This window comes from Protopterus annectens, chromosome 7.part0 (genome assembly GCF_019279795.1).
Source record: "Protopterus annectens isolate FY-2018-M chromosome 7.part0, PAN1.0, whole genome shotgun sequence".
Lineage (NCBI taxonomy): Eukaryota > Metazoa > Chordata > Ceratodontiformes > Protopteridae > Protopterus > Protopterus annectens.
Genome location: NC_056739.1, coordinates 767,704,172 through 767,717,007, shown reverse-complemented (window position 1 = coordinate 767,717,007; position 12,836 = coordinate 767,704,172). Strand labels below are relative to the sequence as shown.

The 12,836-nt window shown below is 37.2% G+C and overlaps 1 protein-coding gene across 1 annotated transcript in view; it reads left to right on the top strand.

Moving 5' to 3' along the window:
* The first annotated feature begins 5,572 nt into the window (after window positions 1-5,572).
* LOC122806094 (extracellular calcium-sensing receptor-like) overlaps window positions 5,573-12,836 on the top strand; it is a 630,825-nt gene continuing 623,561 nt past the window's right edge. The window contains exon 1 of the mRNA XM_044076331.1: window positions 5,573-5,887. Coding sequence (XP_043932266.1) covers window positions 5,573-5,887 — 315 coding nt within the window. The remainder of the gene's footprint in view (window positions 5,888-12,836) is intronic.

Below are 12,836 nucleotides of genomic sequence, written 5' to 3'. Positions count from 1 at the left end.
GCAGTTTACAGAGTGATGATATCTTCAGAACTAATCATGATTTTTCCTAGTTTGCTGTCATCTGTCTAGATATTGTAAAATTCAAATAATCAAATTATGGATTGGTTAAATATAAGTTAAAAAGGTAGGATCCCTGTACCCAACACTGGAACACACTGATTCAATGCAATCTATTCATATTAGTGCTGTTTCAATAACCACACTGACTATCTGACCATTAGTTATGAATCCATAAGATCAGTGATACACTCAGACCCAGACTGACCAGCTTCATAATAAGGTCTTTATGATTTCTTGCAGACAACATTGACTTGGCAATGCTCTTGCAGTGTAGCTACTACATTTGTATTAAAGGCTGCAGACAACTGGATGGCAAAGAGATGGTGTAACATATTAACTGCACCTATATCCTTAAGTTCTTTTAATTTGTTTTGGAACTTAGTCCCATAATTTGCCTATTGCAAGGCTGAAAGTCTATAGACATACAGTCTGAATGAGACCCATATCAACCTTATTTTAACAAAATGTTTTAATGATGACTTTTTTAATTATTTAAGCTCTCCAGCAGTTGGTTTTCCTTATAACTAGTTTTAAATAGAAAGGCCAGATTTTCTATATGTGATTCCATCATGGCTTGCAGCTTTATGGATTTCAGCATATTCAGAGTGACTCAGATATTACTGGTGCTAATAGTTGCTACAAAGAGTACTGACCCATCAGGTAAAGCACACCTGTAGAGACAAGGAATCCCATGTGAATCTGTATAAGAATTAATGTGGAGGACTGAATCCCTACATACTGAATCTATCACTACTTAAAAAAAATGAAAAGTAAAATCTACATAAGTCCTCAGCTATTTACCCTCTGTAGTCCCATACTGGGCTTTGTCTCTACACATACTGTACCTTAATTATATATACTACTTCCGTGGTCACTGAATCAAGGTGAAGTCAGTAACTTCATGAATTCTGCTAGTTTAGAAAAACACAGTTCATTTTTGGACTTTCTCTATATTTATATATCTCTATCTATCTATCTATCTATCTATCTATCTATCTATCTATCTATCTATCTATCTATCTATCTATCTATCTGTCTATCTGTCTATCTATATAAGTTTGTGAGGTGTGGAAGGATTATTCTCAAGTAAGAGCAAAATACTTTTTAGTCTGCGCCATAAAAAAGAATGGCACTGAAGTGTTTCATTTGGTTGTGGTTGATCACGTAATTTCCAAGTGCACATTTTCTGATCTTAAATAGTGGCAGCTCATTTTTGACATCACAGGCCTATTGTGCTTTGATTCTGAACTGTTTCAATGAAGTGTCTGATTCACATGCTCTAGTCCTACTGGCACTAAATTGACTGCTGTCATTAATACTGCATGCTCTTGGGATATGATGGTGCAAGTGTAAGTTAAGTGAGGAGACGAGAGGAGAGGTGACATGAACCCGAGTTTGAATCTGCCTGTTTAATACAATACTTACAGTCATTTTATCATTATTAACATAGTTTGCTACTAACATATTTTACATTATTGTGGTTTTTTATTATTTTCTTTTTATGCTTTTCAGCCTTTTGATAGTACATAGGAAATTGTCACCAACAGTATAGACACAGCAAAAGAAATTCCTTAGTGCATTATAATAATATGATAAAATATTTCCCACCATATCATAGAAACTGATTCCTAGATCTCCTCTACTCCTTAGGCTTTATTGTTATGTAGCTCCATTTACTACAATATTCCTACATACTGTACTCTCATTTTCTCTTTATCTCTTCCTTCCTAACACCCCCCCCCCTCTGTCCTACACTCCCCTCATTTCACCCTTATGTGCATTCTCCTGTGGAACATTGTAAATCATACTCTACTGGCATCCACCCTGTTACCCAACTTCCAACCATCCTTTCATTGACCAGCTGTCTGTCCTTTCACACACCTTGACATAAGCATAAGTCCCAACTTCTCCTGCCTTCCACAGGTACTCCCCCATATAGGCTAATACTGCATTACTTCTTTACCTTGATGTCACAGACATGTCCCCGCACCTTTGCCTCCTCCTCCTCCCATGATAGTTCTGCATGCTTACATTGCCACCACACATGCAATCTGCATTCCACACCAGCAACAAAAACTCTTTTCCTTCACCCTCTTCACAATCGTACTGGGGTTAAATACTACCTCTGGAAAAAAGTGCATAAATTTGGTTTAACACTGGACTCACTAGCCTCAGTATTTTGTTAACCTTCATGACAGCATACCAAATCCTGTCTTTGGCCATATCCACATTCTCCTTCTCCTAGCTCTAACACAGCTTTGATATCCCATCCCTAAATCATTACCAGTACAATTGAGGCCCTATCATCCATGTCACACTTATACATACTTACTATTTATCTCTTCTGAACTACTATTTCCCTTGTTAATTGAGTTCCTTTCATAAGATTCTTGTAATGTAATCACTTCCCATAACTACTTAAAATCAGTCCTAGCCAGCATCAAACTACATGAACCCTTACCCTGCCAATGCTCAGATAAAACTACTGTCTCCTCCACCTCCTCCTCTGTTCCCCACCTTTTCAAAGCTACCCTGCTTTCTTCATATTTTACACATTTCTTTCTCCCTTAACCACTTATACACCCCTTCATACCTCTCAATTCTCCACATTTTCACAGAACATCTAGATTTTTGCCTCATATCTTTGGTCTGCTCCACATAAAATTTCTGGTTTTCTGGCAAATGACCGAAGATTGAAGTAACTAAATAATGACATGCATTTGAGTTTCAGACTTCATATCCTTCATAAAATGCATACTAATGTAAATCCAGTCATCCTGGCAACTTTCTAAGTTTATACAAGCAATATTTCAAATCTGTCTTTATTTCTGTCCCTTTGTCTCCCCCCATTATTTTAGGACTTGTCCAGGTTTCCTGCAGTAAGCGGTTGAGAGGTATGGCCCCTTCGATGACATACCCTTGCATCAGATTGATAGTATATGTTATGATTCTTGAAAGGTTGGAAATGACTTCTGCCTTAAATACTTCTAACTATCTGCTGTGTTCAGGAAAACTTATCCTTCCCATGATGTTGTCCACCTTTATTGTCACTCTAATGCTGTTGAAAAACAGTGCAATTCTGACATAGCTCAATGGACTAAAGAGTCCTCCAAAACCAACCACAATTGTACCAGTCTTTTAATAAAGCTATACATGCATTTATTCTTCTCATCCCTTCCTTCTCACAGGGTCATAGGTGGTTCCTAGGCTATTGATCCAAGTGTACTTTAAAGTCTAGCCAACCTTGCCCCACATTTAACAAAATATTGTTGAAATGTGTCAATGCTTAAACGATTTTATGAGTTATGATATAGGCTTGTACACATCAAGAATTTTCAGGCTGTCCCTGTCCATTAGGGACATAGGTGCCAAACCAAGGGTACATTTGTGGTTTCTCATCTATTGGTTCAAGTTACATTTGAATAGGGCTCATAGGTTCATAGGCAAGTACTAGGCTAGGTGCTCTTGCAGGCCATTTTAAGCCTAGCCAATTTCCCTTTCTGTGCTCTAAATATTCTAAACAGTTTGTTTTTAGATTGGCTTTATCCATCCCATGGTCAACAATTATATATTACCCCAACGGAAAATAAATGTGGCAATACCATAGATGATTTGAGGGGAATCATGCATGGGCTAAACCATTCAGGAGTTGCTTCTGTCTATTAGTAGTACAGGGGACACTCCTGTTGTAAATTTCCTGTTTCCCATCCATAGATCTTAGTTATGCTTGAATATGAACAGGGCTGAACTTGTTTTATGTGGATGGGGAGTTTGTTCCAGAAGAGAGTTATTCTCTGCAAGATATACCTGTCCCTCCAAACCATTCTGCTGATGTTGCAGAAGAGGTTTAGATTGCTTGACTAGGTATTTCTGATGCTATCTGACTTGCTGATGTGCAGTAAATCCATCTGTAATGGGTCAGAGAATGCCTTGTATGCTAAACACAGATCACCTCTAAGCAGTCATAGGATTCTGAGTATAGTGACAGGGTTTTGATTTGGTCTATGCAGGACATGTTGTTTAAGCCCTGTATCCTTTTAGTAAGGTATCTCTATGGACATTCCACTTGTTGCATGTGTCTGGACAGATGCATGCCACAGGGGGTGTTATATTTAATGACTGGCCTAATGGGGGCTGGGTAAAGGTCCACATTGACATCCCTAGATTGTTTATAAGTAGTGTAATGTAGAAGGACTTTCTTACAATAAACACGTCGATATAAAAAGTTAGGTTACTGTCCCCATAAGTTCTCCAATCCTGAACATCTGTGCCATCTCTTAGGGGTGTATATTTAATGCAGTAATTCCCTGGGGTAGATGACTTCCCAAGGGGTGCAATACATTTTTTTTTCCATTTAGTTTCAGACCTTGATTTTGACACCAGTTATTTATTTGGGACAAACCGTCCATCAGGACAGCTAAGTCATTTGGGGATTCAGTGACTATTTTTAACTTGCAGTCATCAGCAAACTTAGTTAGTTAGAGCCCTTTAGTACTAGTTTTTATTCAGAAAAGTACATGCTAAACTATGTTAGGGATGATCTTTGCTTCACGTGGATGGGAAGCTTGTTTCTTAGAAGGGGCTGTCTTTCCAAAGGGTACTATTATGCATTTATTTCACATTCGGTTTGAGGTTTAGTTCATGGCTGTGGTGCCAGTTGTTTGTCTGCATTGGTCCCTCTTGAAGGGTGTGTGTGTTTTTAGGGGATTCAATGGCCATGCGTACTTTGCAGTTGTCTGCAAACATTGTCAGCCAGAGGCTCTTGAAGTTTGCCTTGACTTGAAGAATTACTTCATTCACTGCTACCTGAAATCCAAATAACATTCATTTGTTCATTCTTTCATTCTCTGATGAATAATTCATCCTTCTTATGGCTGTGTGAAAAGCAGAGGCTCTCCTGGCAATAGTGTCTTATGACAGATAACCAGTCCTACATGGGGACATTGGCACTGACCCATCAGAAAATGTGCACCAGTAATGCAACGTTTTAAACGTTCAGCCCACATATTTACTTTTCCTTACTTATAGTTCAATTATCTACCCGTAATAAATCCCTCTTATCTCACTCCTACCAGTCATGAGATCATCTTTTCCAACCTCCCTACAAAGACACTCACAAAAATCTGTATATCCAGATTCATTAAAGAAATGTGTGAATAATTTGTAAGGCCAGCTTTCCCTTCTGTTTGTAATAATTCACTGTCACCTCCTGCATGGAGACTAGATGAAAAAGTACTTCTAAAACTACCTGTAATATCTAGCATGCAAGACCAACCCCAATATCTCCCAACACCTTATAAAAATCTTTCTGGCATCCTTTAGTCCTTGATGACTTCCTCCTGTAGTGATATTTATGCTGTTTTAAAGTATTAATTTGTAACCATGTGTCACATGATACTTGACAGAATACTCTTAATGAAATTTAAACTTAGAAATTTTGCAAAATTAAAATAATGATGATATACATATGCTGTTTTCATGTTCATAGAGATAGCTGTATGTAATCTGAAATATGAAAATAATTTATAGTTTCAGCTTCAGAGCATACCGCTGGGTTCAAAGCATGGTGTTTGCTATTGAAGAAATTAATCAAAATCCAACTTTCCTACCAAATCTCACTCTTGGATTTAGGATTTATGATACCTGCCTGACTGTGGCAAAATCACTTCATGGCACTGTGTGGATGCTGGCAGGTCAAGATGTAGCTGTCCCAAACTACAGTTGTCATGGACACACTCCATCCTCATCAGCGGCCATCATTGGGGATTCTTCTTCTGGCTGTACAATTCCAATGATTCAGCTGCTTGGACTCTACCTACACCCTCTGGTAAGATAGATTTGATGTCTTGAAGTCATTGTTTAATGGTAGCAATGAAGAGGCATAACATTTGCAAGTCTTCATTAAAATCTTGTTTACTTCTTGTCAGAGCCTGTTTTAAATATTATAAAAGGCAGTCATAACATCGATTGGTTGCTTCATCATGTCTGCAACAGCTAGCTATAAAAATGAAAGCACCACAGCTAAGGGTACAGTTCTCTGTATTTTAATAGCAACAGCAAAATATGCACTTAATACATATAACATTCAAGTATATTAATTACAAGGAAGAATGATTTCTAGAAACTTGGCAATGTTATTATCTCATGTTCTGTTAATAATAACTATTGCAATGTAAACCTATACAACTACTGAAGTAAATGCAGGGGTATGAAAGAGAAATATCTCACTGGGAATTTACATGTATGAAATAAGACTGATATTGAAATAACAGGTTAAAAATATAGAACAAAGTACTTTATTAAATAGGAAGCGATATATTTGCATTATATTAGGATTATTATGACAAATATGTTACTGTGACATCATCTCAGTACTCTGAAGATTTTACAATAGGTCAAAATAATAAAAGAAAATGAACAGAAAAAGGAACTAAGTGCAAAAAAGATGAACATTACAGTAACATAGATGTTCTCAGATGGTATGAAACCTACTGGAGATAGAGATGTTCAGGAGTTAAATTATGAGGAACAGAATGAGATCATTTATGATACAGAAATTATAAATAAAGCTAAAAGACACAAATTTAAGCAAGAAAAAGAAACAGCATCAGCTACAAGTAAGCAGAAATCTGAAAAAAATATTATGTTTTTCAAATAGATGGAAAGAATACAGTGAAAGAAAAAGGAAAATGTGGGTCTCATTTAAAACAAGAAGTACACAAAAACATGCCAGGAAATGCAGAAAATATATTGACAGGAATAACTACAACATTAACTGAAACGGTGATGTGTTGTAAAGATTAAGAGGAATAAAGAAATAATGGATGTACAACATAGAGAGGAGTCTAAAGTGTATTACAATTGTCAAAAGTAGGAGAGTTAAGTAATGCACTTGCCTTAGTCCGTAGAAGAGAAAATGCAAGAATAGTAAATGAAGCAGGTATTAATTCTTACCAATTGTCTACTTGCATGGATTCAGGTGAATTTACTTTACCTAACATGAAAGATGACAGCAAAATGTTTTTCAAATACTTCAGTTCTTTATGAAAATTTCCTGTATGTTCTTGTCCAGTTAATGTAAATTTATAACATTCTTCCCAAAAATATGTGGTCTATAATGATTACTTTGTAGGTCTTATTTCTTTTGAATGTGGTGAAACGAACTTGATATTAACAATAAAAGCAACAGTCGTTTATCCAATAATATTACATGAAGATGTTAAAAAGGGTTTAAGCAAGGTAAAGAGTTCCTGTTCATTGGGTCCTGATTGGGTCCTGAAGGGATTTCAGTTCAATTTGTTAATTTGATATGAAGTAACATAACTTACCCTTAAAGAATAATCCAGGGTGGAAAACCAAACCAAAACGAACAATCCGTTGCTGAATAAACTACTTAAGAAATCAGGTTCTGCTTAGAAATCAAGTTCTTTAATGAAAATAAAAAAATAAAATCACACATAACTTACCCTCTTATTTTTTATGTTTAATGAAATCCTTCAGCAAGGTTTTGTCCCAAATAGGACAATTTAACGTCAATAATTAGTAAATTGAGTTTTGTTTAGTACAGTATCTAATAAAGAATAAGAAATATGGTCCTGATTTATATATCTTGCTACATGGATTTATCTCTGAATATTTGACCTTGATATGTCTCATAATATTTTATGGTAAATTGTCTACTTATATGGATTCAGGTAATACATCTTTAGTTATACATGAAGGTGCTTAATGTGTTATTACACAGAGTAATACAGAAGAAACATCACTGAATTAATGTTGAACCTCATGTTATGTGTTGGATAACTTCAAGACTAACAGCCAGAGAGCAAAGTGTCTTAATTCAAGCTGCACTATCAACTTGGAGAAAAGTTACATCTGCAATGCCCAGGGTTCTGTACTGGGATGAGTTCTATTAAGTTTAGTTTATTTCAAATCTTCCTAACACACACACCAAAAAAAATTGGCTAAATAAATAGCATGAATGATTGTAAGATATGAGCTGTACTGGACCCAACTGAGAATGATATAGAACCAAACATTTACTTAAGGAGTATTTTACTCTGCGCTGCAAAAACTGGACTTAGATATAATGAGAAGAAAAGTAAGGTGATGTTGTATGGAAACATAACTAATATCAAAATCTTAACCAAATGGTAAAAAGGTCACACAGACAAACCATTCAGTAAAGACTGCAAGAAAAACCCAAACAAGCTAGAGTTTTCACTGTGTGATACCTTAAACCTCATGTAATAGAGGCCCATGGGATGTATGCAAATTACCCCTAAGGACATCAAGTGTTTCAGCTATGTGGCTTCTGAATGTCCATGACTTTTTTTTTTTTTTGCTTTATAATCTTTATTGTTACACTAAGGCCAGTAAAGCCACATTAAGACCAGTAAAGCAAAACCCCACTAGCTGTGGACATGCATGTTTCAGCCTTTTTATTTGACCTTGTCAATACAATGTAAGTGGATAGTTTCTCTAGTCTTAAGAAACACAAGGTCTTTAAACCTAGTTGATGCCCATAAAGATAAAGGTTAATTTTTCTGAATACTTCTTTGGTCGACCAAGTGTAGCAAAGGGCAGTTTATGTGAACAGTAAATTGAGTGTGTGTCCATGATTGTGTGTGTTAGGGACAGAAAAAGAGTTAGGGGAAAGGGATATGTTTAGGGCAAGTGTGAGTGTGTATGTTAGAATTAGAGAAAAGATTATGTAAAAGAAAAGGTTTGGTGTATGTGCAAGCCTTTATGGGTTAGAGTTAGCATAAAGGTTAGATAAGGGGATAGATTTGTGAGCATATGTGTTTGTGGGTATAGGTAAGTGTCTGAGCTGTCTTCTGTAATGATAGTGGTAGCATTACTGAAAACTTTTTTCTTAAAGTAAGGTGTATGTTTAGGGGCAGGGGCAGGGTTAGCATTAGGATAAGAGTTAGCATGAATTGCTAAGGTGGAAAATGGGGAAAAAAGCCCTCCCCCACTTCATCTTAATAATCCATGCTAAGCCTAACACTACTATTCAGATGCATTTGGTCAGATTGGTTTCATAGGGTTAATTTTTATAGATCAGAAAAGGACATTGTTTTCCTTTTTTGATCTTTTTTGATCTTCTGAGTATGGGTATATGTGCTGTCAATTAAATAAATGCTTGGCATGTTGTGGCCAGTGTTTTGTGTGTCAACCTTTAACATTTTGCAAATTCACTATATAATCATATATATATATATATATATATATATATATATATATATATATATATATATATATATGCACCTATCCTTCCTGTAAGCAAAACCCAAAATAAAAAAGGAATAAACTTAAATAGAGGACTCTGAAGGAACTATTTGTGTTATTTTTTGGTAGATTTTTTAAAATTATTTTTCAGCTGTTTTTCTGTGTCTTGAATGTTTCAGATTATTTTCAACATGACTGAGATTTTTCATCTTTATTGTTGGACTATATGCTCTTTAGCTGGTCAGCCTCATTGATAGCCTGTAACATAGCAGGGATAACTAAGGTCATTCAAGGTTACAATTTTTTTTTAAATCCTTAACCTGAAGTGTAAAGGTAAAAGTATGCATATATATGTATATAAGAGTAGTTACAATAAATAAAACTCCTAAATGTCAACATCACTAACATCAACACATTAATATAAAAAATCACAACATCAACCTTGGAGCATGTAAACATTAAACATTTTTTTTTGTTATGCAGGGGTAAGTTCCCCTGCACCCCAAACCCTCTGCTAATTATATATACTAACTCCAAGACTGCCCCCAGGGAATTGTCAAATTCACGGTTGATCATCCTATCTTGTTAACCAAACTGTCGACAAAACAGATATCAACATTTGGGAGTTTTGTTTGTTTTAAGTGTATATATATATATATATATATATATATATATATATATATATATATATATATACATATATATATATATATATATATATATATATATATATATATATTTTTATATATATATATATATATATATATATATATATATATATATATATATGGGTCTATTTCACATGACTGAAATTTCATTTGACTGACTTTCATTTGACGAAGACCAAAATACCTAATTTTCAAAATACCGAAAACTCACTTAACTGAAACTCATAATACTGAAACCTTACAATGCTAAATTTCAAAATTCTAACTTGTAAACCATAAACATGCACACTTATAACACCAATAACTAACTCTATCCAGAAGTTAAAACTACTTAAGTACCCTCTTAACAGACACCGGATGATATAAAACAAAACTAGGAGGGGGGCTACACCCCCCACACACCCTCTAACTATATATGCTAACTCCAGGATAGCACTACAGTGAATAGAAGGACATATACCTTTTACTTACCTTGCAGTAGTCTACATGCTGCCACTACTGCTGGGAATGCACAAAACATCCACCATATTACTTGAGATACTTCTCATAAAAATGTAAAGAGACATACCCCAGTTATCAACACTACAACACTACTTTCTACATGACTATTTTTATTCTAACAATCAGCACTATAAGTTCATAGTTTCATAGGTTCATAGGTTCATACTAGGCTATCTGCCCTAGGGCATTTATAAGCCTAGCCAGAGTGTGTGTGGCTTTCACCACCCCTTAGGATGAGAATACTATACCCATTAGTTTGCTGTGCCTCTGTCCAGCAGTGATACAGAGATGATTCCCGGGGTAAACCTACGATCTCCCATCCACTCATCAAGATTTCTCTTGAACAGAGTCAGTGAGGGGCTCTGCCTCACATGGACTGGGATTCTGTTCCATAGTGTAGGGAGTATCTGGGTGATGAATCTGTCCCTCCAGCATGTCCTATTTATATCCGTGTTGAGGTATAAGTCTCTTGCTCTCGTGGCTCTGGTGGATTTGGATTTTTTGAGGTGGAGCATGTCCATTAATTCCGGGTTGGACATGGCCTTGTATTTCAGGCACAGATCACCTCTGAGCAGACGGTATGCGACTGAATAGAGCTGGAGTTTCTTCAGTCGGGCATCGTATGACATATGTTTGAGCCCCTTTATCCTTTTGGTGAAGAACATTTGGGGTCTTTCCAACTGCTGCAAGTGTCGGGTAAGGTACATTCCGAATGGGGCGTTGTACTCAATCATTGGTCTGATAAGTGAAGAGTACAGGGGTACAATGACCTCTCCTGATCTGGATGTGAATCCCTTCATGATCAGGTGGGCAATGTAGAAGGTCTTCCTAACCACTTTGGCAATGTGAGTGCCAAAAGAGAGGTTACTGTCAACTTGGGTCCCCAGGTCCCTGATAACTTCTTCCGTGTTTAATGGATTACCACCTATGTGGTAATTAGGGGTTACCTTGTTTTTCCCAAAGGGTTTGACTATACATTTTTTGGCATTTAGCTTAAGGCCATGGCTCTGGCACCAGTTATCCATTTCTATGAGACCTTTCTGGAGGATGTCTGTGTCTGATGGAGTGTCAATTATGGTGCCCAGTTTGCAGTCATCTGCAAATTTTGTCAGCCACAACCCCCTATGTTTGCCTGCACTTTAGAAAAATAAATGCCGAACAAGAGGGGGCCCAGGACTGAGCCCTGTGGGACACCGCTCGTGACCGGCTTAGAGTCTGACATGGCACCAGCAACTCTAACCCTGTGTGTTCTGTCCCTGAGCCAGTTTGCAACCCATCTTGTGACATATGGGTTTACATCTAAGCTGGTGAGCTTTTCTATGATGCCCGAGTGGGGTATTGTGTCGAACGCTTTTGCTAGGTCAAGGTAGGCTGTGTGAACTGCCTTACCCTCATCAATGGCCTTAGTGACTGTTTCGAAAAAGTCGACCAAGTTCAAGAGGCAGGATCTGCCCTTGACAAAGCCAAATTGGGTAGGATCCAGTGTCTGTAGGTCCCCAGTGTCTTTATTTATGAGTTCCATTATGATCCTCTCCATAGCTTTGCAGACAAGGCTCGTCAAGCTTATGGGGCGGTAATTTCCAGGGTCCGTAGAAACACCGTCTTTGTGGAGTGGGACCACAGTTGCCGTATGCCATTCTTTGGGTACGTATCCTGTAGTAAGGCTAAGATTAAACAGCAGCCTTATGTGTGGGTTTAGTTCCTCATTGAGTTCGTGTAGCACACAGCCGGGGACACCATCTGGTCCCATTGATGCTGTGTTTTTTGCTTTAGAGAGAGCAGCTCTCACCTGGGCATCTGAGATGTTTGGGAGGCTAGACTCTGGTGGGATAGATATTTCACCTTTTGGGGGGGAGGGAGGGGAGAAATTTGCACTGAACCTGTCAGCCAGTATGTTGGCAATGTCTGTGGGTTCAGTGATTCTTTTATCATTTTGGACTAATTCTGAGCATATCTGGGAGTTTCCACCCAGGTTTCTAACATAGCTAAAGAAGGCTTTATGATTGTCTTTTGTGTCATTAGCGATTTTTCTCTCAAAGTTGGCCTTGGATGATTTTATGAGTGATCGTAGCTTTTTGCTAGTATTGATCAGAGATGCCTTCCCATTTAGGAATTTTTCTCTGTCATGTAGTAGCTTTCTCCTCTTGTTGTAGAGTTTGTTTATGGCTGGAGTCCACCAGACCGGGCGCCTGCCTTTGGTGGAAAGGGTCTTGATTTTATTAGGGATTGCTTGATCCATACATTCGTGGAGGTGCTCGTAGAAGGCATTTGTAAGGGTTTCAGCAGCGTGGGCTGTGGTTTCCACTGGCTCAGGGGCCTTGAAGGATACCACTCCAGTCTTAAGAAGTGTGAAGTTTGCTTTTGAGAAGTTCTTCA